This window comes from Camelus bactrianus, chromosome 9, assembly GCF_048773025.1.
Source record: "Camelus bactrianus isolate YW-2024 breed Bactrian camel chromosome 9, ASM4877302v1, whole genome shotgun sequence".
Classification (NCBI taxonomy): domain Eukaryota; kingdom Metazoa; phylum Chordata; class Mammalia; order Artiodactyla; family Camelidae; genus Camelus; species Camelus bactrianus.
In genome coordinates, this window is record NC_133547.1 from 8732422 (window position 1) to 8757011 (window position 24590).

Genomic DNA, 24590 nt, shown 5'->3' on the forward strand with positions numbered 1-24590 from the left:
TTGGGGACATGGTGTGAGGAGTCAGTGGTGAGAGATGAGGCTGGAAAGGGAAGTTGGCAGGAGCAGATTACTCAGGGCTTAACTTTGTCCTGAGAACACTTGTGAGGCCACAGATTGTATTCGTGCCCTGAACATGTATCCATGCTTTAGAAAGATTTCTCTAGATGCCAAGTGGAGGGTAGACAGAGGGGTGAAACAGGATCTGGAAGAGCAGAGACAAAACTGATGAAGGAAGGGCCTAAGCAGGAGAAGAGGAGTTTAGACCAGGATGTGCAGAGGAATGGACTGGAAAAGACGAGTTTAAGTGACAGAATGCAAAAGACTTGGGGACTGGAATCAGAGAGTGAAGGAAAGTGGCAGAAATCTAGGGAGACACCGAGGTCTGCAGCCTGGGTGACTGGAGGGGATGGCAGTGCTGACCCTAAGATGGGGATAGAGAAGAGGGGCAGGATTTGGAGTAAGATGTCAATTTCATCACAAGACTTGTTGAGTGTGAAATGCTTCTGGGACATTCTGGTGACAAATCTGGGAGGTGACTGAATAAGTGGGTCAAGGGAAGATCTGTGATGAGGGCAGGGTGGCTTCAGGAGAAGTGACAGCCCCACTGCTCCTCAGGGGGCTGCTGAGATCAGAAAGAGTTTTGGGGTTACTACTGGATCATTAGGACACTGAGGGCATTGCAGGGATCAATAAAATTTTGATGAGTGTTGGAGGACCAAGTGAGATTGTTGAAGCTAGTGAAATCATGGAGATATACAGGAGGCTGGTGGGAAATGTGGACATGTTTAGTGTTAATTAGTTGTGGGTCAGATGAAGTCCTTTGAGTTTTATGGAGACATTGGAGATCAACGGGATTTGGTGGATCCTCAAGGGTGAAGAGGAATGGTTGGAGACACTGTAGCCAGTTAGAGAATTCTACCATTGAACCACCAATGCTCTCACTGTGGCCAGTTAAGAGACTTGAAAATGTCAGTGGGAAACACTGGAGGTCAGTCTGGTGTCTATTGGGAATCTTCAGGAGACACTAGGGTCACCTGGAGTCACTTGTGACGTCACAGGAAGGCCAGGGTATGGATAAGGCCTTCTCTTGAGGGTCCTACCGTTGCTAGGCAAACGGTTCCCATGGCGCCGTTGCTAGGGACTTGTGCTTATTTGATGGCCACGCCCCTTTCCCCTGTGGCCTCGTCCCCGCAGCCAACCACACGTCGGTCGCTGGCGCGAAGGCCACTCCCACGTTTCGCCCAGCCCCCAACCGTTACCCAAGCGACGGCCTGAGCTCGTGTCCCGCCTCCCTACCCTGTTGCCAATCGAAGGGGCGTTGCCCGGACGACGACTCCACCTCTTCCGGTGCGGACGCACGGCTTCCGGCAGGGGGCCCGGCAGCGGGCGGCGGTCCGGCAGCGGCGGGGCCCCGGGGGGCGCCCAAGATGGCGGCGGGCGGCTCGGAGGGCGGCTCGGGCCCCGGCGCCGGCATGGGGGATTGTGCGGAGATCAAGTCGCAGTTCCGCACCCGCGAGGGCTTCTACAAGCTGCTCCCCGGCGACGGCGCTGCTCGCAGGTCGGGTCCGGCCTCCGCCCAGACCCCGGCGCCGCCCCAGCCACCGCAGCCCCCGCCCGGCCCTGCCTCCGCCTCCGGCCCTGGTGCCTCGGGCCCCGCGTCGTCCCCTCCGCCCGCAGGCCCCGGGCCCGGGCCCGCGCTACCGGCCGTGCGCCTCAGCCTCGTGCGCCTCGGGGAGCCCGACGGCGCCGCGGCCGGAGAGCCTCCCGCCACGCCCGCGGGCCTGGGCGCTGGAGGAGACCGCGTCTGCTTCAACTTGGGCCGCGAGCTCTATTTCTACCCGGGCTGCTGTCGCCGCGGGAGCCAACGGGTGAGCGGCCTGCATCGTGGGGACTGAGTGCTGGCTGAGACGATAGGGATACCTGAGGTGATCCAGAAGTGATAAGGTTCCCCAAATGTAGGGAGCCCTGAGATAGGCATTCTTGATGTGATGGACGCCCTAGGGGAAAAGGGTTCTTCGAGGTAAGGCAGGATTCTAAAAGGTAATGGGAGGGCCCCTGGGTGCTGGCCATCCTGGAGGTGATGGGAAACCTTGAGATCATGCGAGATCTCCAGGTTATGCATGGAGTATTCTGGAGCTGATGGGGAATCTGAGATGGTATGAGTCCTCCAGGGTTCTGGCTGGCAGGCATTTTGCAGCTGATAGGAAATTCTGAGGTAATGCAGACTCAGAAGGGATGGAGAACCCAGAGGTATTGCAGTCTGGGGGCACTGGAGGAACTTGGGGAGCCCAGAGATGATGAGGATTCTGGAGGCGATGGGGGGCTTAAAGGTGAATGGAATCCTGGAGGAAACTGGGGTCCTGGAGGTAATGGGGTCCTGGAGGAAATGAGAATCTCTGAGCTGATGGGAGATCTGGAGATAATGAAAGCCCAGAAGGGACATCCTCAGGTGTGATGGGTGTCTCCAAAGTGGTTTAGGTCCCAGAGTACATGAGACCTTTGGAGTTTATGGTGGTCGCCAGAAGTGAGGATGGGATCCTGAGAGCGTAGAAGTGATAAAGTCATCTAAAATGTGGGGCACTGTGAGGTTTACTATGTCCCTGAAGTGTGATGGAGATCCTGAGATTTAGGGACTCCAGAGTGAAGAGAATCCCTGGACGAGGTTTAGATTTCTGGGGATTGGGTGATTCTGAGTTTTGGGGGGCTTGGACTATTGTGGTGCTAAGACCCAAGAGAGTTGCTGAATTTTTGGAGGACTAGAAAAGAATTGGAGCTCAGGGACTATGGGGACTGTGGACCCTGATACTGTGGGCAAGGGTCTCCCTGAAGTTGGGGGGTTCCAACTTTAGGGAGGAGGCACTGTGATCTCATGTGATGGCAGGGGGGCAGGGCGGGGACCTTCCTGCCTGTTTTTACCCTCTGTCTTTGATTTGGGTCCTCATTCCTGTCTGTGGTTGCCCCTTCCCCCAGCCCACTCACCCATCCACCTACCCACTTCCCTCAGGGATTTAACCCTGCTTCCTTTTAGTGGTTTTCCCCCAACCTCAACAACCCTCTTCCTTCCTCTCAGTGGTAGACACTATTAACTCCTTTTCTCCCACCACTCAAGTCCATTGACCTCAACAAGCCAATTGACAAGAGGATTTATAAGGGCACCCAGCCCACCTGCCACGACTTCAACCAGTTCACTGCTGCCACAGAGACCATCTCCCTGCTGGTGGGATTCTCAGCTGGTCAGGTGCAGTACCTGGATCTCATCAAGAAGGACACCAGCAAGCTATTCAATGAGGAGGTGATTTGGGGGCCCAGCACCCAGAGCTGCTGCCCTTTCCCACCCACCTGTTTGCCGTGAGACTGCAGCTACCGGGGGAGTAGTGTAGGCCTGAGAGGGGCAGAATGAGGGTGAGGTGTGGGATGGACTGATAGATATGTGGTACGGTGTGACAGATAGCAGCTACTGTGATGACAGCTAGTAACGAGGCCCCGTGCTGTGTTAGCCCTGTGCGGGACACACTACTGGAGTTTCCGTCAACCAGTGGGTTAGGGATTGTGATGCCCATTTTGTAGGTTAGAGAACTGAGGTTAGACCTTGTTTGGGACTTGTTTGAAGCCAGAGCCCTTGTTCTTCAAATTCTGGGCCCTGTGGGCATTGGATACAAATCCTTGCTGCACCATTTACTCACTGTGTGGCATTGAGAAGGTGACTATTCCTCCCTTAGCCTCAGTTTTCCTTTTCTGCAAAATGGGTTTTTCATCCCTACCTCCCAGGACTGTTGTAAAATCATACATGGAGGTTGCTCAGTCCTAGGTGGACCTGGCACAAGGGGAAATGCCAGTGAAGGACCTTATCTGTGTCCAGGACTACGCTTGTTCTCTGTCTCTTGCTCTCTGTTCAGAGAAGGTGTTCTAGATACACAGAATGTATGAGTGGCAGAGGGGAGTGAGTGAAACTGAATGGATTAAAAATGCATTCATCCATTCACAAGATATTTATCCAAAATTTGTTCTTTGCCAGTGTTCTAATCCCTGGGAATATTACATCTTGGTAAACAAAACTGACACAGGGTCCTGCCTTTGTGGGGCTTTCCTCTAGCTAGGGGAGACATAGTTATCAAATAACTAAGCATGCCGTGTGCCCAGGTGCCATGGAGAAAGGTCCAGAAGGAAGGGGAGTGGGGAGTGCTCGGTGAGGTTTAAATAGGGTGGTTGGGAAAGGGCTCACTGGAAGGAAGTGGAAATAAAGACCAGAAGGAGGCAATACGGGTTATTAGGGAGAAGGACATTCTCAGTAGAGGGAACAGCAAAGACAAAAGCCTGATGTAAGACAACAAAAAGGCCATGTGGCCTCAGCAGCATTGAGGGTGAGGGAAGTAGATGAGTTCTGGGAAATAATTGGGAGGGTCCAGGTCACGTAGGGTCTGGAAGGTCATGGAAAAGACTGGCTTTTAGAGCCTCTTACCACTGGGGTTCATCAGAGCCATAGAACACAGACACAGTTTGCTTATTCTCTAAATTCTCCTGAGAATGGAGAACGGAAAGCAACTTAGACACCTGGGAAAGAAATTAATTTGTTACAGACAATGGATGCCTAAGGGCTTGGTTCTGTTCAGAGTCGTGCTGGAGAAAGGCTTCCCTGGTGTCGAGTGTCGGGGAGAGCGTGCAGGGTGCTGACTTACGTGTTAATGGCATCTTTCTGGCAATTGGGTAGAGAAGAGACCTGGGCAGTGGTGGCCTGGAGGCCAGTTAGGCCATTGCAGGCTTGATGACAGCTGAGTCCAGGGTGTTGGAGTTGGGGGTGGAGTGGGGGGCTGAGAAGAGGCCAAGTTCTGGACAGATTTTGAAGATGGAGCCCACAAGATTTCTTGCAGGATTGGATGTGAGTTGTGAGGGAAAAAAGGAGCAAAGCTGTGCAGCTGACAGGATGGGGTTGTCATTCATGTGTTGGGGAAGTACTTCCAGGTGCCTCCTGCGTGCACAGCTCTGTGCTCTGGGGCTAGAACAGTGACCGGAATAGACAAAGATCCCTTCCTTGGGGCTGGGGAGGAGGTCAGCCAGGGGAGGATTGCCTTCCCCCAACCCTTGCTGTCTCTCTTGCAGCGGCTTATCGACAAAACCAAGGTGACATATCTAAAGTGGCTACCCGAGTCAGAGAGCCTGTTCCTGGCCTCCCACGCCAGTGGCCATCTGTACCTGTACAACGTCTGCCACCCGTGTGCCTCGGCGCCGCCCCAGTACAGCCTCCTGAAGCAGGGTGAGGGCTTCGCCGTCTATGCCGCCAAGAGCAAGGCACCCCGCAACCCGCTGGCCAAGTGGGCGGTGGGCGAAGGGCCCCTCAACGAGTTCGCCTTCTCGCCCGACGGCCGGCACCTGGCCTGCGTCAGCCAGGACGGCTGCCTGCGCGTCTTCCACTTCGACTCCATGCTCCTGCGGGGGCTCATGAAGAGCTACTTTGGGGGCCTGCTCTGTGTGTGCTGGAGCCCTGATGGCCGCTATGTCGTGACCGGTGGGGAGGATGACCTGGTCACCGTGTGGTCCTTCACCGAGGGCCGCGTGGTGGCCCGAGGCCACGGCCACAAGTCCTGGGTCAATGCTGTGGCCTTCGACCCCTACACCACGAGGGCGGAGGAAGCGGCAGCAACCAGTGGCGACGGGGAACGGAGCGGCGGCGAGGAGGAGGAGGAGCCAGAGGCCGCAGGCACAGGCTCGGGCGGGGGAGCCCAGCTCTCCCCACTGCCCAAGGCCAGTTCCATCACCTACCGCTTCGGCTCGGCCGGCCAGGACACGCAGTTCTGCCTGTGGGACCTCACAGAAGACGTGCTTTACCCCCACCCTCCCCTGGCCCGCACCCGCACCCTCCCCGGCACGCCTGGCACCACACCGCCGGCCAGCAGCAGCTCGCGGGGTGGTGAGCCGGGCACCGGGCCCCTGCCCCGCTCACTGTCCCGCTCCAACAGCCTTCCACACCCAGCGGGCAGCGGCAAGGCGGGTGGCCCAGGCGCGGCAGCGGAGCCAGGCACGCCCTTCAGCATCGGCCGCTTTGCCACGCTCACGCTGCAGGAGCGGCGGGACCGGGGGGCCGAGAAAGAGCACAAGCGCTACCATAGCCTGGGCAACATCAGCCGGGGCGGGGGCGGCAGTGGGAGCAGTGGGGACAAGCCCAGCGGCCCCGCCCCCCGCAGCCGGCTGGACCCCGCCAAGGTGCTGGGCACCGCGCTGTGCCCGCGCATCCATGAGGTGCCGCTGCTCGAGCCGCTGGTGTGCAAGAAGATCGCCCAGGAGCGGCTGACGGTCCTCCTCTTCCTGGAGGACTGCATCATCACCGCCTGCCAGGAGGGCCTCATCTGCACTTGGGCCCGGCCGGGCAAGGCGGTGAGTCAGCCCACACTGGCCCACCCCAGGCCCAGGCAGAGGCGGGCGTTGGCAGAGGGGTTTGTTAGTGTCAGAGCGTCTAACCCTGTAGGATGAGGGGAAGCCATGGAAATGTTAGTGTCCCAGAACAAGACTTCCCAGATCTTAAGAATGACTTCTAGAACCCTTGGTAAGCAGCAGTCAGCAGAGAGTGGGTTGGGTGTTGAGACGTCGGAGTGGTGGAGGCCAGGGCGAGCGATCAGAAGGCAGCCAGTGGGCGCAGCATGGCTAGGTCTTACTGCTGTCACTCAAAGCCAAATCTAATTTTGTGGAAAATACGATTTTTAAATGGTGAACTTTTTATTTTTTAACACTGTCAGTCAAGCTCTATGGGCAAGATTGAGCCTGTGGGCCCGGTTTCCCACCTAGGTCTGACTCTTGGGATCCCAGCCCACTGCTGGAGGCCTGGGCTGTGGACTCCCAGGCTCAGGGTCCAGTCCTGTATTTCTGCTCCCTGGGTGACCTAGGGCAAGTCTCTGCCTTTCTCTGACCTTTGTCACCTCTGAGGATATGGGGAGGCTTGAATGGGTGGTGGGTGTATGTGCCCATCTCCTGGGGTGGCTGTGGGGTTCAGAAAGGTCCCAGTAGATGAACTATGGGCTTGGTGCCTTGTAACTTCAGAGCTATGGTCTCAGGTGCCTCTTCAGGGTTTGAACTCAGGGGCCCAGGATGCTAGATCTGAGGACTGTGCCTTGGTTCCCTGAAAGAGCAGTTTTGGAATTGTAGGGTCTGGAATCCCTAGAACTTAAAGCACAGTCTCAGAGGCAGGGGCATTGGAATTTGGGAACTCTGGTGAGTTCTGAAAGAGATCCCTTTATCTCCCTAGTTCACAGACGAGGAGACCGAGGCCCAGACAGGGGAAGGAAGTTGGCCCAGGTCACCCAGCAAGTCAGTGGTAGAGGTAGGACTGTCCCTAAGACATTCCCCTTTAGAATCTCAGAATCTCCCCAGTCAGAAGGGGACCCCAGTTCCCCCCCCCCCACCTCCACCCCGTCCTCTCTGCTCAGGATCACCCGAGGACTTTAATTATTGTATAAAAGTGCCGCCTGCTGGGACAGGGAAGCTAGCCAAGATGTAAGTTCCTGAGCCTAGAGCAGCGACCTCTGTCTGGGGGGGTCTGGGGTGGACTGAAGGGCAAAGTCAGGGGGGCAGCAGTCTGAGGGAACTCTGACCTGGCTGGTTGCCTCCCCATGGGACTGGTGAGAGCCCCACGTGGTCTCTAACTCCCTTCTGTCTCCCCTCTCATCTTCCCCAGGGTATCTCCTCCCAACCAGGCAACTCCCCGAGCGGCACAGTGGTGTGAAGCCATGGATGTCAGGATCCCTAACCCCATGTCCCCAGCCTCCTAGCCACAACCCTCCCCGCTGACCTCATGGATCAACGTATTAACAAGACTAACCGTGATAGATGGACTGCTCTGGTCCCCCACCCTGCACAAATTTGGGGGTCAGAGGATCCCTCAGACTGGCCCAGACACAGGGGAGATGTAGGGGCCCCTTCTGGCCTCAGCCTTGTCCCCACCCACTGCCAAGTACAATGACCCCTTCCTCTGAAACATCAGTGTTCACCTCATCCCTGTCCCCAGCATGTGACTGGTCACTCCTAGGGGGAGAAACTCCCCACCCACCAGAGCCCCAGCTCTGCAGTGTGCCCCTCGGTCCCGTGGGCGGAGCAGGAGGTGGCCCACTCCTCCCCTGGTCCCCACCCCGCCCTTGCTGTTGTTTGTGCTTTTGACGAGTGTTAAATTATGGAAGCCCTTTGGGGTCCTCCCTGTCCCCCAGGACCTCTTATTTATACTAAAGTACCCTGTTTTCACAGCGTCTGTTCCCTTCTGAGGAGGTGGGGAAGAAGTGTGTGTGTGGTTTCTCTGTAGTCCTAGAATCAATCCACTTTGTCTCAAGGAACAGCCAGGCCCTGCCTCCCCCCAGTGCCCTCTTGATGGCAGGAAACACTGAAGGCCAGAGGAGGGGCACACAGGAGGCACACAGCTGGTGGATCTGCCGCTGCCCAGCCCAGGACAGGCCCTTCAGTTGGAAAAGATCATCCCTTGCCCCACAAACTTTCAAGGAAGAGAGCCACCAGGGCCCCCTCAGTAGGAGTTTTCAAAAGTTGTTTCAACGTGTCCAAGTCAGATACTGAAGGAGCCTACCCCAGACAGCTCCAGAGGTGCCCAGAGCCAGCTCCCTTGAGCGCACAGCCGGGCCCAGGCCTCCAGGGCCAGCTAGAGACCATGGTTTCCTTTGGGAGAACCATCCACCCGGGAAAGAACGAAAATCCCTCTTGGCTGGCTCTCTGGAGCCGCAGGGAGTGGTGTCTTCCCGCTCCGCCCTCCACCCCCCGAAATGTTTCTGTTTCTAATCCTAGCCTGGGCAGGAATGTGGCTGAGCGGCCAGGGTCCAAGGAGCTATTTTGGGGGCTCCTTTGCCTCCCCCAGGCTTTGGCCAGTGGATCACCCCTGGTCCTGGCTCTTGAGGGCCTCCCTTCCTGATTGTCTCATCACCCCTTCCCCACCTCCTGCCAAAAAAAAAAAAAAAAGTAAAGCAGAGGGCCTGAGGGCTAAATTTAAACTGTCCCAAAGTCTGAATCCTTGGCTGAGTCACCCACAAAGCTGCCCTGGCCTCCGGCCCCCCCCTTCCTGAGCCTCACCCCTTTTTCTCCCCTCCCCACTCCAGAGCTTGGGAGGGGTGTTACCAGATCGCTATGAACCTCAATTGGTCCCCTCTGGGGAATGGGAGGGCATCTTTGGCATCTGTCACACCTGTAGCTTCCTCTGTGCTCCGCCTTCTCAGTGGCGGGGGGAGGGGGGTGTAGTTTGAGAGTTGAGATTCTCCACCTCCCCCCCATCTCTCACTGAAGCATTCCGAGGGGCCTTGGAAGGAGGGAGTTGGGGGGTGTGCCTGGCCAGTGAGGGGTTAAGGCTGGGAGCTGGAGGGGGCTGGACCGAGGGGTGGGGAGAAGGGGAGGAGGCCTTAGCAGCCAGCAGAGAGAAGTGGCCAGAGAGGCCCAGGGGACAGCGAGAGACAGGCAGGCATGCAGTCAGGGCCCCAGGGCCTGGACAGGGCCTTCCAGGCCCTGTGACGGGAGGACCCCGAGCCCCTGGCCCGGGGAGGGGGCCATGGTGCTGCCTGCCCAACATGTCAGCCGAGGTGCGGCTGAGGCGGCTCCAGCAGCTGGTGCTGGACCCTGGCTTCCTGGGGCTGGAGCCCCTGCTCGACCTTCTCCTGGGCGTCCACCAGGAGCTGGATGCCTCCGACCTGGCCCAGGACAAGTATGTGGCCGACTTCTTGCAGTGGGGTGAGTGACTACTACCTGCATGGGTCCCCTCAGATTTGAGGGTGGGTGCAGGGCAGAGGGAGGAGGTGGGGCTGGTGGTTGGGGGCAGGATTGGGCATGGGGAGAGCCTCCCATTCAGGGGGCCCGAATTTAGACCTGGGTCTTGGGGTGGTGTGTTCCTACCCCTTTGCCACCCGGGCAGGGTAGAGTGGGGTCAGCAGAGGCCAGGGCAGCCATGATTGGGAACCACAGTAAGCTGGACTGGGCACAGCCTCTCGTGGTCCCCCTCCACTCCCTTCCTGAGTCTAGACCTAGGGACATGCTGGGGACCCCTGTCTTCTAGGACAGCGCCCACCCAAACGGGTCCTATGGCTCTCCACTGCTCTCAGTTTCCCAGAGCACAGGGGCAAACAGAAGGGACAGCATGGGGCAGCTGCCAGGGGCGCGGCCGATGGGCAGGTGTTCGGCGCCAGCCTCTCCAGCTGCCCCAACAGGTGCCCAGGCACTGGAAGGGCGCGGTGACTCAGGCAGGGCTTGGGGGAGAACCAGCTCTGCAGGCAGGCGCCACCCAGCACCCCGTCCACCCCTGGCTGGAGGTGGAACAATTTAGGGTTTTTCTGTGTGTGCCCACTTTCTCTGTAGGTTCCGTGTGCCCCCATCCACCCAAAGTCCCTTCTGGTCAAGTCTTCCCTTGGAGATAAGTCTAGAGGGAAGATGTTTCAGCCTCAGCCTCCTACTTTCTCTACCCTCCTCCCCTCCCCTGCCCAGGACTGAGGCTTACTCAGGCTTCCCTCTATAACATCAGCTACTCTGTCCCTCCACTGGTCTGTCCCTCAGCGGCTTGCTCTTAGTCCCGGGGCTCTGTGTGTCCCTGTCCCCATCCCTGTTTCCTGTCTCTCTGCCTTCTCCCACTCCCTTTTTTCTTGTGTCCATCTCTTTCTGCCCTAGGCCCTGCTCTTCTCCCTCTTCCCATTTTGCAGATGTGAAGGTGGAGGCCAAGGGCTAGACCACTTGGCCTCTAGAATAACCTTCTCCCCACATCCCCCCAGCTATTAGTAACTCTCTCAGCCCCCCTTTTGCAGAGGATGGAGTTGGGCTGGCAGGATAAACTGAGACCTGAGGCCGGGGCGGGAGCCTAGCACTCCCGTAAGGAGCACTCCTTTTGTGGCCCGAGCAGCATCCTGGGGCCCCTCCCCTGTCCTGCTGCCGGGGTGGGGGAGGGGGCCTGGGTTCCTGCTGCCTTAAAAGGGCTCAATGTCTTGGCTCTCTCCTCCCTCCCCATCCTGGGCCCTGGCTGCTGCTTCCCTGCAGGCCCTGTCTCCCCAAACCATAAACCCTCTCTATAACCCACTATATCGTCCCTTGTTCTTAATTGCATCCATCCCTCTCTCCCTCCTGCCTCTGAGGCTCCCAGCTTCCACCCCTGGGAGTCCAGGCCTCCCTCTTCCCCACCCCTGAGTCTCTTGCCTCTACCCCCTGCCGTCCCCCTCCGAAACTGCCCTCTGTAACACTGCTAGCCGTAGGACATTGGGCAGAGGGCTTCACCTGTCTGAGCCTTGGTTCCCCATCTGTAGATAAGGGGTAGTAATAAAGCCTCTTCCTGGAGTTGAGAGCCCAGAAATAGCACACTTGACAGGCCTGCAGCACTGGAGCCATGATGCGGGTCCCGGCTGTTTTTGTCTCCCTCTCCCTTTCCTTGCCTGGGCCCCAGCTCCAAACTCGGGGTTTCCCAGTGTGGTCCAGGAGACACCTGCATCTGAACCTCGAGGTGCTGGATTAAACTGCAGGCTCTGGGCCATAACCCAAGGCAGACTGAATGACAGCCCTGGGGGTGGGCCAGGTAGCCTACTTACACCATCACCCCAAGTGGGAGTAGGGACCTGAAGCCCAGGGAGCTCTAAGAACAGGGCCTTTTTTCTTCTTTGTTTTTTTTTTTTTTTTTTAAATACTGCCCCCGCCCCCGCCTCCCTGTTCTTCAGGACCTCCCTTCGGCAGACTTGTTACCTTACCCTGTCCATCCTGCACCCCCTAGAGCCCTCTGGTCCAATGTCCTGTCCCAGAAAGGGGTTCCCAGGCCCTCCGTACCCACCTCTCTCCGTACGAGGGCAGTTTTGAGTCCCCCAGACCTCACACGTTTATGTGAAGACTTTAGGCAGACAGTCCCAAGGGGAGGGATAGGGACAAGGAAACTCAGGGACGAAGGGTGGGACTTGCTCTTGGTCTCCAGTGTTGGTCCCTGTGATTCTCGGTTCTCATCTCCCCCTGCCCTCAGTGGAGCCCATCGCGGCGAGGCTTAAGGAGGCCCGATTGCAGAGGGATGACTTTGAGATTCTGAAGGTGATCGGACGCGGGGCGTTCAGTGAGGTGAGCCTGGAGCAGCTCCTTGGGACAGAAGAGAGAAGTTCGGGGCGGGGCCTTATAACTTGATGAATGACTGAGTTTAGAACGTAAGGAGGGGCTTGGGTCCAATAGGCGTGGTGTGCCGAGTAGGGGCGGGGCCACGCCTGGGCAGGGTTTGGGGTGGTGTCCAATCTGGGCGGGTCCTGGTGTTTCCTCGCCAACTCTACCCAATTACCGTTTCGGCCTTCAGGTAGCGGTGGTGAAGATGAAGCAGACAGGCCAGGTGTATGCCATGAAGATCATGAATAAGTGGGACATGCTGAAGAGAGGCGAGGTGAGGGCCGGGTTGGGTGTGCAGGGTGCTGAGGACCCCCACCCCCAATCCGCTCCAGCCCCTCATGGTGCCCCGCAGGTGTCATGCTTCCGTGAAGAGAGGGATGTGTTGGTGAACGGGGACCAGCGCTGGATCACGCAGCTGCATTTCGCCTTCCAGGACGAGAACTACCTGGTGAGCCCCAGGCCGAACAACTAGAGGACTAACCCCACCACTGAGGCTGTCATTTATCGAGGTGGGGGTGGGGCGAGGAAGTTCTAAGATTGGAGAGCCGCCTCGAAATGCACGGCTGAAACGCAATGCGTGCGGGAGTCTCTGTATGTTGTAGGAACTGGCCTTTTTCGAGATGGGAGATGTCCCTCACCACCCTCTTCCCAGGCTCATTCGGGGCACCACCTGGAATGAGACAGTCTCTTGAGTCTATGTGGGGGCCACTGGGCTCCATACTCTGGACATTGGGAGGTCTCCGGGTTCTCTTTTTCCCTGACTGTTTCGGGGGAAGTGAATCTCCGTCCAGTGTCATCCTGGGAGAACGAGGGTTTCCTTTTGGTGGTGGTGGTGGGGTGTCTCTGATTTGGCCTGGGAGATCTCTTGGGGCTGGAGCTGCAGGGTCTCTGCCCAGGGATGGGGCTTCTCTGGGAGTCTGTCCCGGGCTGTCAGCGATCGGCGCATAGGCGGGGTACCGACCCCCCCATGACACGGCCCCTCCCAGTACCTGGTCATGGAGTACTATGTGGGCGGGGACCTGCTAACGCTGCTGAGCAAGTTTGGGGAGCGGATCCCGGCTGAGATGGCGCGCTTCTACCTGGCCGAGATTGTCATGGCCATAGACTCGGTGCACCGGCTGGGCTACGTGCACAGGTGGGCTCTGCAGGGGCTGAGGGGCGGGGCCCGATGGGCGGGAATTGGAGAGCTTGGACCTTAAGAGGGTGGGGCCCAGGGGGTGCTGCCTAGAGGGGTGGAGTCTTGTGAGATGGCCAGATAGAGGCTTACTTATCCCCCTCCCCTTCCTCCTTCCCTCCTTGCAGGGACATCAAACCGGACAACATCCTCCTGGACCGCTGCGGCCACATCCGCTTAGCGGACTTCGGTTCCTGCCTCAAGTTGCGGGCGGATGGGACGGTGAGCCGCGCACCCGCCAATGAGGGATGGGGTCAGGAGCGGGAACGGGAGGCGCATAGTGTAGGGGCAGGGCTGAGTCGTGCAGGCAGTTAGGGTGAGGGCAGGACTAGATTTGGAGGGGAAAGGAGGCGACCCTGTGGCTCAGGGTTAGAACAGGCAAAAGGAGGGTCTAAACTCTAGGGTCACGGTTAGGAGTGGGCGGAGCCAGAGCTAGAAGGGGCGGGGCCAAGCTCAGCTCTTGTCCTGTTGGCTCAGGTGCGGTCGCTGGTGGCTGTGGGCACCCCGGACTACCTGTCTCCTGAGATCCTGCAGGCCGTGGGTGGTGGGCCCGGGACTGACAGCTATGGGCCCGAGTGTGACTGGTGGGCGCTGGGCGTGTTCGCCTATGAAATGTTCTACGGGCAGACGCCCTTCTATGCCGACTCCACAGCCGAGACCTACGGCAAGATCGTGCACTACCAGGTGAGTATAGTCCGAGGAGCCCCTGATCTCTCTCCGCACATGCTCCCAGGTAACATCCCCTCTTTTCCTCTCTCTCTGAGTAGGAGCACTTGTCTCTACCAATAGCGGTCGCAGGGGTCCCTGAGGAGGCTCGTGACCTCATCCAGCAGCTGCTGTGTCCCCCTGAGACTCGCCTGGGCCGGAATGGAGCAGGCGATTTCCAGAAGCATCCTTTCTTTTTTGGCCTCGACTGGGACAGCCTCCGAGAGAGCGTGCCCCCTTTTACACCAGATTTCGAGGGTGCCACCGACACATGTAACTTTGATGTGGTGGAAGACAGGCTCACTGCCATGGTGAGCGGGGGCGGGGTAGGTACCTGCGACCCCTGCTCTGCAGAGCATACCCCTCCACCCCTCTGCCATAACACCAAGGTTAGGAGAGTGCCCTCTTCCCGGGGTCCTAAAGTCATTCCTTCCCTAGAGAACCTGCTTTGTGCTGGCCCAGTGCTGGGAACCCAGCCGTGACCTAGACTCACAGTCCAGTGGTGGGTGCAGGGGGCAGACCTCCTGATCCAGTATGAAAGGTACTAGAGGGCTTCCTGGAGGAAGGGGCTATCTGAGCTGAGATCTGGAAGGTTGAGAGGTGAGAAGCAGGAAAGCACCATAGAGGAATCTTACTGCCTTCAGCCATCTCAGCTGCTGGATAGGCTATCCTGTGCTCGCTCAGCCTGGGGGCTTGTGCTGGGCCCTGCTGGGGACACACATGGACCAAGGCAGCCCTGGTCCCTGCCCTCATCTACTTACAGTCTGGATGATTATATAATTATCCTGTGGCGAGGGCCCTGAGGGAAACAGCAGGATGTAATAAAAGAAAATTAGTAGGGGCCACTTTAGATAGGGGGCACTTAAACCAAGGCTAGGAAAGGCTGGGGGGCCAGCCCTGACAGCTGCTGGTCACCTCATACTGGTCTTCCTTTTGGATAGGAGACACTGTCGGACATGCGGGAAAGCATGCCGCTGGGGGTCCACCTGCCTTTCGTGGGCTACTCCTACTCCTGCATGGCCCTCAGGTAAGTGCTTCCCCTGTGCAGCCTGAGAGGTGTGGTGGGCTGGGGGCGCCCGCCTCCAGAAGCCCCAGGAGGCCACTCGGGGTTATTATATACTGGCCCATTGGCATCCAGGAGAATTGCAGGATCAGTCTTGGAACCTTATTGCCCTGAGACTAAGGACTTTTAGGAGCCCACAGCTGTAGGACCTTAAATTCTCAGACCATAAGTATTTTGAAATTTTAGATTCAATTGTAAAACCTCAGAGTCACAGGCTTAGCCTTCCAGAACTTTCCAACTTTCCACTTTGAGATTTCTAGTATATAGTCATTGTACCTCAGAATCTTAGAAAATAAGTTTAGACCTTTTAAGTCAATCTTAAAAGAACAAAAACTCATTGAATTACTCACATAACCACAAAGCCTTTTTGAAACATTAATTATACAAATAATACATTGCTTATCACAAGTCTGTTAGAAAATATGGATGAGAAAAAGGAAGGCCACCATCAGCAACAGCCCCTGGCTCCCGCACGCACACTCACTTACCAGATGGGAGAACATGCTCTGTTCTCATCCATTTTGTTACTGGACAGTGTACTGCCAATGCCATTTCTTACCATGAACGAACTACGACACAGTCCTGACCTGCTGGGAAGTGTCCCCCTGTCTGGGTGGTTCAGGACTCAGTGAACCATCCTGTCATGACTCAGGCTGGAAGAACAGCTGCAGGTTGGTCTTGGCGTGTGTCCATGATCACTGGGTCCTTGAGATGTATTTCTACAAGAGGACTGCTGGATTGGACAGGACATCACTTTCACTGCAATTTCATTTTCCTCAGGAGGGTCTGGGTCTGAGGGGGAGGTCTGCTGTCTGGAGTACAGTCTTGGGATCCCACATCCAGTCTTAAGACCACCTCTTTGGAGGTGGCCAGAGCTGGGCAGGGTTCCCCTTGCTTCCTGGGGCCCTAAGGTCTACAAAAGCCACATGGAGACAGAGGAGATGAACAGATCCTAGAACATGGGTGTCTGGACCCCAGGGTCCCAAAGAAGGTGCAGGGAGGCCAGCTCCCAAGGGCCCGAGGCCATGTGAAGGGCAGGTTTTTCCCTAACAAGAGGCAGACCTGTCCCACCAGCCTGGCAATTTGTTGCCTTCACTCTGTCCCTCCCCCTTCTCAAATGTGGGGGCTTCAAGTCTGCCCTGCCCCCCCAACCCCCGGCTCAGGAGTCCTGGCTCCCAACCCAGGGGCTCAGCAGCCTCTAGGGTGAGGCCAGCTCTTCCTCCCCTTGCCCTCTTCCTCTCCCCAGGGACGATGAGATCCCGGGCTTTATGCCCATGGAACTGGAGGCCGAGCCATTGCCTGAGCCACCTGTGCAAGAGCCCAGCCTGGAACCCACGGTGCCCCCACCAGAGGACACAGTAAGTCTTTAGAGGAGAGGGTCAGTGAGAAACGAATCTGAGAGGAAAGGGAAGGTCTTTGGAGATAGTGTGTGCTGTATTGTGCTAAGTCCTCTGGAGCTTACTTGACAGAGATGGAAAACAAACTAGAGGCAAGTAACTTCAGTCAGAAATGATCCCTACCATGAAATTAACACAGATCATTGAGTGTGCGTGGCGGGGGACTCTCTGTGGAGGGGAAGCCCTGGGGAAGGAGAAGGGCCACCCGTGGGAAGAAAAGCACCCATTGGTCAGCAGTTTCAAGGGTAAGAGCTCTGAGGTGGGAACCAGCTGGTTTGCTCTTAAATGTGAAAGAAGGGTAGTAAGGCCAAATTGTTCCAGGAGAAAGGAGGGTGAGGAGTGAGGGGAGGGGAGGCTGAAGAGGCCAGCAGAAAGACACCAAACACCAAGGTGTGGTGGGCCTTCTCCTGAGGGCACTGAAGGGCTGGAGAAATTCTGAGCAGGGGAGGGCATAGTCAAGTTGAGTTAGTGTTGTAAGATCAACTCTTTGGTTCCAGTGTGGAAAGTTGATCGGAGGGGATCAGATGAAAGGCTAGAGATGAGGGCTGGGGCTGGGATTAGGGATGTAGGGGGCTTGGATCCCTGCAGAAGTTGTGGGGATTCCAGGAAGATCTAAGGGGTAGGCAAGTAGAGGTCAAGGGAGGATTCTAGGCCTGGAACCTATGCCCAAGTCTCGGGTGTTACAGGAGCCAGGCTGCCCGAAGACTGGTTCCCATACCCAGGCTGAAGCGGCAGTTCTGGAGGCAGTTCTGGAGGCCGTTCCGGAGGCGGTGGTGGAGGCCTTTCCCGAGGCGGTGCCAGAGGAGGCCGTGGCAGAGGCAGAGGTGACACTGAGGGAGCTCCAGGAAGCCCTGGAGGAGGAGGTGCTTGCCCGGCAGAGCCTGAGCCAGGAGCTGGAGGCCATCCGCATGGCCAACCAGAACTTCGCCAGGTCGGGGTCAGGACGCGGGGACAGTCACTACCTTTAGCAGCCTCTCTTGCCGAAATGCCGAAGGGCTCACGTTCCTTTCCTCCCCGCAGTCAGCTCCGCGAGGCCCAGATCCGGAACCGAGACCTGGAGGCTCAAGTTCGGCAGTTGCAAGACCGGATGGAGTTGCTGCAGGTCCAGGGAGCCACAGGCGAGTCCCTCATCCATCCCTTTTCCTGAGGGCGCCCGGGGGAGGTGGGCCCGCGGCGTGTGTGGACACCTAGGGGAGGGCGAGGGGCCCAGGCTGGGGCACGCCGCGCGCCACCGCCCTCCTCCGTCCCTCCACGCGCCCTACGCCTTTCTCTTCTCCTTCCAGCTGTCACGGGGGTCCCCAGTCCCCGGGCCACGGAACCACCTTCCCATGTAAGACTCCTCTCTTTCCCCTGCGTAAAGCCTGCTGCCCCCATTGCAGACCCCGTCCCCATCTCCCCGTACCCCCATCCAGATTTAGGGCTCACCTTACCTCTTAGAGGTTCCACTCAGCACACACTCTCCATTCAGCCCACATGTACCAGAGCTCCCTCGGTTCAGGCCTCTCACCAGATCCCATTCGAGATCTCCCCAGATGCCCTCCCAGATCTAGACTCCCTTCGCTGTCTCTCGCTCCCGCCGAGGGCGGCCGGGCCGAGCTGGGCTCGGATCGGGTCACCTGTCCCTTCTCTCTCCAGCTAGATGGCCCCCCGGCCGTGGCTCTGGGCCAGTGCCCGCTGGTGGGGCCAGGCCCCATGCACCGCCGCCACCTGCTGCTCCCTGCCAGGGTACGTCCGGCTGCTCACGCCCGCCCGCCGCGCGCCCCTGCCTATCTCCACGCGTACCCCAGGCCGCTTCTGCTTAGCTGTGCCTTTGCTGGGCTGGGCCCGCAGCGGGGGGAGGATGCTCGGCCAGCCAATCAACACAGGTCGCTAGGAAGCAGCCAATGATGAGTCCGGACAAGACTTAGGCTTGCGAGCCGACCAACCATAGCTGCCCGCGCTGTGTGGAACGGGGCGGGGGATGCAGGGAGGATTGTGGACTCTCCTATGGGCGCAGGCAGGGCAAGTCCCAGGAGCCAATCAGAGGCCCGTGTCGCCGGGCGCTGATCCCGCCCTCTCCCCGCAGGTCCCTAGGCCTGGCCTATCGGAGGCGCGTTCCTTGCTCCTGTTCGCCGCTGCTCTGGCTGGTGCGGCAGCCTTGGGCTGCTGCATTGGGTTGGTGTCCTGCGCCGGCCATCTCGCCCGGGTCTGTCCCCGCCCGGGAGCCTTCTTCGCCCCCTGAACCCTAGAACCCGAGCCTGTCCTCCACTCGGGCTCTACTGGAGGGTTGGGTGACCCGGGCACGGCCCAGAAGCCACACCCACCGGCTGGCGATTCTCCGCACTTCAAGCGTGGGTCTGCGCCCCAACTCCAGCCCTGTGATCCGGGCCAGCCCCCTGGCGGCCGGGGAGGGAGGAGCCAGGGCCGCGGCGCAAGGGAGGATTTTAGCCGGGATTGCTGCTGCTGCTGCTGGGGGAATCGCGAACCTCTTTCTTCCTCCAGCCTGGCTGAGGCCCCGACGTGGATGGGCAAACTGCGACCTAGAGAAGGCAGCAGGGCCAGGGCTTGGCATCCATTTTTCACTCTCCATGCACCCCCACCACATCGGCTCGCAAACCACAACTCTTCCTTGTGCATGAGGCCCTTCCCTCCCGGGAAGACTTATCTTTACGCGGCGAACGTCTAGCGCGAGTTCTGCCTGCTCTCTCGGGAACATTTTGCTTTTGACAGCCCCGCTTTTTCGGGGACTCTCGGGCCCTCCTCACGTGCGCTGCTCTCGGAGCCACAGCCGGCTCCGCCCGCCTTGGCGGTTTGGGTATTTATTGACCTGTCCTCCGACCCGCTGACAGGCTCCAGGACCCCAGCACCCTAATCCACGTTTTGGATGCACTGAGACCCCGACATTCCTCGATATTTATTGTCTTTCCCCACCTAGGATCCCCACCCCCGATCCTCGCGAATAAAAGGCCCTCTCGTCTGCCCAAAGCTCTGAAACTCCTTGGTGTCCCCTGTGTTTGCGTTGAGGGCAGGAGGATGCACACCAGGCCAATCAGAAGGCGGGTGGAGGTGGCCAATGGCCTGGCAGGAAGCTAGCGGGAGGCGAAGCAGACGAATCAGGGGTAGGGGGTAGGGCTGAGGGGCGTGGCATGGACATCCGGCCAATAGCGGGCCGCTGGGAGGTACCGCCCCTTGTCCAGCTGTAGCCCAGCTGTGCCACTCGGCCTCCGGGAAGAAGGGGGCTGGGCCAGCAACGCGGGCGCGGACCTCCTACTACTACTGCGCCTGCGCGGGCCACGCGCATCCGTTCCAGAGACTTAGCTCAAGAAAAAGTTGCAGCAAACTTTCTAGCCCGTTTCCCCCGCCCCTTCTCCCTGCCAGACCCGCCCCCCCTGCGGAGCCGGGAATTCCGAGGGGCGGAGCGCGCGCCGAGATGGGGAGTGAGGGGGGCCCTCGGAGGACCCTGGAGACGGAGGCGTGCAGAAGCTCAGTCTCGGGGCGGAGGTGGCTTCGCGCCCCTAGCCCTCCCGGACGGCCCGTTACCTTCTCCGTTGCCCCGATGGGGAAACTGAGGCCCTGAGCCAGAGGCACACGCGGGGGGAGGCAAAAAGCGCGGCCTGAGGCGGAGGGAAAACAAAGGGAGAATCCTGCACAGACGGGGAGGGGGACGGGCACACACACAGACACTGGGACAGAGACCCTAGTAGAGAGCTGGGCCTGGCGTCGGTGGTGAAGCGAGGAAACGCGGGGTCGGCCGGAGGAGATCGGGGAGCGCGAAGTGGTGGGGGGCGGGGAGGGGGGACAGGCGGGGGAGGAGGCTGGGGAAAGCCCGAGGGAGGAGGAGAAGGAGGGAGGAACTTCCCAAAGTTGCAAAACATGGCTACCTTGCCTGCGGAGCCGAGCGCGGGGCCGGCGGCTGGGGGGGAGGCGGTGGCGGCGGCGGCGACCGAAGAAGAGGAGGAGGAAGCGCGCCAGCTCCTGCAGACTTTGCAGGCAGCCGAGGGTGAGGCGGCGGCGGCGGCCGGGGCCGGGGCGGGCGAAGCGGCGGCGGGAGCGGAGAGCCCGGGATCCCCGGTCGTCCCCGGGTCGTCCCCCGAGGCCGCTGCCGAGCCGCCCACGGGCCTCCGCTTCTCGCCGGAGCAGGTGGCGTGCGTCTGCGAGGCGTTGCTACAGGCGGGCCACGCCGGCCGCTTGAGCCGCTTCCTGGGCGCACTGCCCCCAGCCGAGCGCCTACGTGGCAGCGATCCGGTGTTGCGCGCTCGGGCCCTGGTGGCCTTCCAGCGGGGCGAGTACGCCGAGCTCTATCGGCTGCTCGAGAGCCGCCCCTTCCCCGCTGCCCATCACGCCTTCCTGCAGGACCTCTACCTGCGCGCGCGCTACCACGAGGCCGAGCGGGCCCGCGGCCGCGCGCTGGGCGCCGTGGACAAGTACCGTCTGCGCAAGAAGTTCCCGCTGCCCAAGACCATCTGGGACGGCGAAGAGACTGTCTACTGCTTCAAGGAGCGCTCCCGCGCGGCGCTCAAGGCCTGCTATCGCGGCAACCGCTACCCCACGCCGGACGAGAAGCGCCGCCTGGCCACGCTCACCGGCCTCTCGCTCACGCAGGTCAGCAACTGGTTCAAGAACCGACGACAGCGCGACCGGACTGGGGGCGGCGGCGGCGCGCCCTGCAAGAGGTGAGGGGACCCGTGCGGCGCCAGTCCCGCTTCCCAGGGGACGTGCCCTCTTTCCCCATGCCCGGTGCTGGAGTCAGGGCGCCGAAGTCCTCGGACACCCCAGACTCACACCCTCAGGCGCCCGTCAAGCTCAGTGAATCCGTGTGGACGGAACGGGCGCGCGCCCCAGCCATCTCCCCGACACCAATGCTTCTCTCGCGGAGGCTGGGAGACCGCTTCCCTCTGCTCCACTCAAGGCTCCATCGCGGATGCCGTCGCTGCCCGTGGCTAGACCCGGGGGAGGCAGTGAGAAAATGAGGGGCTGCGAGAAAGGAGGAGGGGCCTTTGTCCACCCGCCGGCGTAGGGTTTTGCTCAGGCCCCTTCGCTACCTGGCCTTCAGACCGTAGCTCCGTCTCACCCACTCCCGCCCGCACCCCGCCCCGCCGCAGGGCCCAAACAGCGTGGTCTGTCGTCTGTCTTTGTTGTGAAACGTGAACCTTCCCCAGCTCCAGTTTCCCTGTAACCCAAGCCCTTCCCCTCCCACCCTGCGCGCCGGCCTCACACTCCCTACTCTGACGCCCGAGGGCAGGGCACCGGGAACTGAGCCTGCGAGTACCTCCTTACTCTCTCTCCAAAGCCACTCGGCTGCTTTGACTGCTTTGAGGCCGACCCGGAGACTTCGGGCAGCCTGAGTGCTCAGCCTCCTGGGCCCTGAGGCCGAGGAGTTGGGAGAGGAGGGCCGCCTCAATACCCATTCTGCCACCTTGAGCTCTTAGGCCGTGGTAGCAATGCAGGGCTTGCAGAGATTCTGCTCTTGGGGTCCTTGGATGGCCTCAGAGAGGGGATTTCATAACTCCCCAGGAATTGTCCACGAAACTTAGGGCTGGAGAAAGGTGGGGAGGCAGTGGTCAGCTTGTGCTCCCCCAGAGCAGTTTGCATCGGCTCTGTAGGAATAGGGCTGGCCAGTGGGCAAGCACAACTCACAATCCTTTTTTCTGGCCAGCGAGTCTGATGGGAACCCCACTACTGAGGACGAGTCCAGCTGCAGTCCTGAGGATCTGGAGAGGGGTGTGCCTCCAGTGGCTGCCGAAGCCCCTGCCCAGGGCTCCATTTTCCTGGCCGGGGCCGCCCCTCCTGCACCATGCCCTGCCTCCTCCTCCATCCTGGTGAATGGGAGCTTCCTGGCCACCGGCAGCTCTCCAGCCGTGCTTCTCAATGGGAGCCCGGTCATCATCAACAGCCTGGCTCTAGGCGAGGCCTCTAGCCTGGGCCCCCTGCTGCTCACCGGGGGCGGGGGCACCCCTGCCCCACAGCCCAGTCCCCAGGGGGCCAGCGAGGGCAAGACCTCCCTGATCCTGGACCCTCAGACTGGGGAGGTTCGACTGGAGGAGGCTCAGCCAGCAGCTCCGGAGACCAAGGGGACCCAGGTGGCTGCCTCAGGGCCATCTGGAGAGGAGGTCCCAGGGCCTCTGCCCCAAGTGGTGCCTGGCCCCCCACCAGCTGCCACCTTCCCTCTGCCCCCAGGACCAGTGACCTCCGTGGCTGCCCCACAAGTGGTGCCACTCTCCCCACCCCCTGGCTACCCTGCTGGCCTGGGCCCCACCTCCCCACTGTTGAACCTGCCCCAGGTGGTGCCCACCTCACAGGTGGTAACCCTGCCCCAGGCTGTGGGGCCACTGCAGCTGTTGGCAGCAGGGCCAGGCAGCCCCGTGAAGGTGGCAGCTGCTGCAGGCCCTGCCAACGTGCACCTGATAAACTCCGGGGTGGGCGTGACTGCCCTGCAGCTGCCTTCAGCCACTGCCCCAGGTACCCGCTTCTGGTGGCTGGGTGGGGGGTGCAGCTATCTCAGGGAAGGATGGTGCTGTGGGTGGGTTTCCTAGGGTGGTCAGGGGCAGGAAGGGGAGTTCATTCCTGGCGGGTCCCAAACCCTCCTGTGCCAGATAGTACCCTTCGGCTCAAGCCACACAAGCCCAACCTCACCAAGAAGGGGCTCCTTTTCCCTCTGGCTAATCTACCTGCCTGCTCTCCAGTGGCTTAAATCCTCACCTCCTTGCCTGGCCCTGCTCCTCTCCCTACAGGAAACTTCCTGCTGGCCAACCCTGTGTCTGGCAGCCCCATCGTGACAGGTGTGGCCGTACAGCAGGGCAAGATCATCCTTACCGCCACCTTCCCCACCAGTATGCTGGTCTCCCAGGTCCTGCCGCCTGCCCCCAGCCTGGCCCTGCCCCTGAAGCCAGACACAGCCCTCTCAGTGCCTGAAGGGGCCCTCCCAGTGGCCCCCAGCCCTGCTCTCCCCGAGGCCCACACCTTGGGGACACTTTCTGCACAGCAACCACCGCAGCCGCCGCCTGCCCCTGCCACCACCACCGCCAGCCTGCCATTCTCCCCAGACTCCTCCAGCCTCCTGCCTGGTTTCCCAGCGCCCCCGCCCGAGGGGCTCCTGCTGTCGCCCGCGGCCGTGCCCATCTGGCCAGCAGGGCTGGAACTGAGCACAGGCACCGAGGGGCTGCTTGAGGCAGAGAAGGGGCTGGGGACACAAGCCCCCCACACCGTGCTGAGGCTGCCTGACCCCGACCCCGAGGGGCTGCTCCTGGGGGCCACTGCGGGGGGTGAGGTTGACGAGGGGCTAGAAGCAGAGACCAAGGTGCTGACCCAGCTACAGTCAGTGCCTGTGGAAGAGCCCTTGGAACTGTGACCCAGTAGGCCCTACAGCCTCCCCTGACAATGGTGCTCAAGATCCAGGATGGCCCGGGAGGAGGGAGCCTCTCATAAACAGGATGGCTGCCATCTGAAGATGCCACACACTACACCCGCCCCCATCGCCACTCAACCTCTCCGCGCCCTGGAGGTCCACTCCTGTCCAGGGGCACCGTCCTCTGGACGGGGTACCTCCTCTGTTACAGCCCTGTCCTTGCTCTGCCCCCTGATACATAAGGGGAGATCTGGGGGTCCTGACTCAGGGGCTCTGTCCCCCTCGACCTGGTACTAAGTGTGAGCTAAAAGCCCTACTGAATGGCTGGATTTCCACCCTCTTTGGAGCCCTCTCCCTATCACTCCCTACAACACTATTAATAGCTCCACTGACATCCAGTGTTCCCAAGACTGCTTGGAATCTGAGCGTGGCGGACAGGCAGTCCTGTGCCCAGAGACCAACAGATCCTCCCAGCCCAGCCCTTCCTGCTGACAAGACAAGGGATGCAGGTGTAGGGGGCACAGGCCAGGGTCCTCCCTTAGCTCCTCCTGGAGCAGAGCTCTCGGTATCATGTCCAGCCCCAGACCAAAGATCCCCTCACCCCCAGGGCAACCCTGACCCCTGTGTCTAGTTTGTATCCTAAATCTTTATTTTTCTAGGACATGTAATGCCTCCGTTTCAATTAAAATAAAGTTAACAGACAATTAGTACCTCTACCTTCCAACGACTTGCCCAAGGGAAAATTGAACCACCAAAAAGTGCACCTCGAGATTCTGGCTTTCTGATCACTACTCCCTGAGGGGGAAGGGGGTTTGGAGGTTAGATCTGCGGTGCTACTAGAGAAGG

At 59.7% G+C, this 24590-nt stretch overlaps 3 protein-coding genes and 1 long non-coding RNA gene across 17 annotated transcripts; 3 read left to right on the forward strand and 1 right to left on the reverse strand.

Moving 5' to 3' along the window:
• The first annotated feature begins 1349 nt into the window (after positions 1-1349).
• Positions 1350-8223, forward strand: DMWD (DM1 locus, WD repeat containing). Of its 3 annotated transcripts, XM_074369396.1 has the most exons (6): positions 1350-1868; positions 3110-3292; positions 5098-6369; positions 7235-7309; positions 7416-7482; positions 7664-8223. In XM_074369396.1, exons 1-5 carry the CDS (start codon positions 1428-1430, stop codon positions 7443-7445), a joined length of 2001 nt encoding a protein of 666 aa, XP_074225497.1. In that variant the 5' UTR covers positions 1350-1427; the 3' UTR covers positions 7446-7482; positions 7664-8223. The 3 variants fall into 3 exon arrangements, with proteins under 3 accessions (XP_074225497.1, XP_010945134.3, XP_074225498.1); XM_010946832.3 differs by lacking the exon at positions 7416-7482; XM_074369397.1 differs by lacking the exons at positions 7235-7309; positions 7416-7482 and having other exon boundaries at positions 1351-1868.
• A 1111-nt stretch (positions 8224-9334) lies between these two features.
• On the forward strand, positions 9335-19393 carry DMPK (DM1 protein kinase). 12 transcript variants are annotated; one of them, XM_045510604.2, is made up of 15 exons: positions 9335-9702; positions 11909-12045; positions 12272-12355; positions 12434-12529; positions 13068-13216; positions 13384-13477; positions 13733-13939; positions 14023-14286; positions 14902-14987; positions 16270-16381; positions 17143-17351; positions 17441-17538; positions 17704-17750; positions 18060-18145; positions 18486-19393. In XM_045510604.2, the coding sequence occupies exons 1-15, from the start codon at positions 9543-9545 to the stop codon at positions 18646-18648; spliced, it is 1992 nt and encodes a 663-aa protein (XP_045366560.1). In that variant the 5' UTR covers positions 9335-9542; the 3' UTR covers positions 18649-19393. The 12 variants fall into 12 exon arrangements, with proteins under 12 accessions (XP_045366560.1, XP_045366559.1, XP_045366561.1 ...); XM_045510603.2 differs by having other exon boundaries at positions 9336-9702; positions 14023-14271; positions 17107-17351; XM_045510602.2 differs by having other exon boundaries at positions 9338-9702; positions 17107-17351; positions 18056-18145.
• Positions 15361-18486, reverse strand: LOC123614543 (uncharacterized). The gene is made up of 2 exons (XR_006721949.2): positions 17851-18486; positions 15361-17607 (listed from the first exon to the last, which is right to left on the reverse strand). It is a non-coding gene; the product is annotated as an uncharacterized LOC123614543 (long non-coding RNA).
• Positions 19394-19842: 449 nt separating the features above from the next.
• On the forward strand, positions 19843-24451 carry SIX5 (SIX homeobox 5). Its single transcript, XM_010946826.3, has 3 exons — positions 19843-21072; positions 22056-22858; positions 23131-24451. The coding sequence occupies exons 1-3, from the start codon at positions 20273-20275 to the stop codon at positions 23745-23747; spliced, it is 2220 nt and encodes a 739-aa protein (XP_010945128.2). The 5' UTR covers positions 19843-20272; the 3' UTR covers positions 23748-24451.
• The last annotated feature ends 139 nt before the right edge of the window (positions 24452-24590 follow it).

What these genes read in the sequence shown, in the direction of transcription:
- DMWD (XM_010946832.3), top strand. Translation starts at nt 1,428, where the DNA reads ATGGCGGCGGGCGGCTCGGAGGGCGGCTCGGGCCCCGGCGCCGGCATG. An exon ending in GTCGCCGCGGGAGCCAACGG is followed by an intron (nt 1,869 to 3,109) that starts GTGAGCGGCCTG and finishes CCACCACTCAAG; the next exon opens with TCCATTGACCTCAACAAGCC. An exon ending in GGGCCCGGCCGGGCAAGGCG is followed by an intron (nt 6,370 to 7,234) that starts GTGAGTCAGCCC and finishes TTATCTCCCTAG; the next exon opens with TTCACAGACGAGGAGACCGA.
- DMPK (XM_045510601.2), top strand. Translation starts at nt 9,543, where the DNA reads ATGTCAGCCGAGGTGCGGCTGAGGCGGCTCCAGCAGCTGGTGCTGGAC. An exon ending in GACGCGGGGCGTTCAGTGAG is followed by an intron (nt 12,046 to 12,271) that starts GTGAGCCTGGAG and finishes TTCGGCCTTCAG; the next exon opens with GTAGCGGTGGTGAAGATGAA. An exon ending in TCCAGGACGAGAACTACCTG is followed by an intron (nt 12,530 to 13,067) that starts GTGAGCCCCAGG and finishes GGCCCCTCCCAG; the next exon opens with TACCTGGTCATGGAGTACTA.
- SIX5 (XM_010946826.3), top strand. Translation starts at nt 20,273, where the DNA reads ATGGCTACCTTGCCTGCGGAGCCGAGCGCGGGGCCGGCGGCTGGGGGG. An exon ending in GGCGGCGCGCCCTGCAAGAG is followed by an intron (nt 21,073 to 22,055) that starts GTGAGGGGACCC and finishes TTTTCTGGCCAG; the next exon opens with CGAGTCTGATGGGAACCCCA. An exon ending in GCCTTCAGCCACTGCCCCAG is followed by an intron (nt 22,859 to 23,130) that starts GTACCCGCTTCT and finishes CTCTCCCTACAG; the next exon opens with GAAACTTCCTGCTGGCCAAC.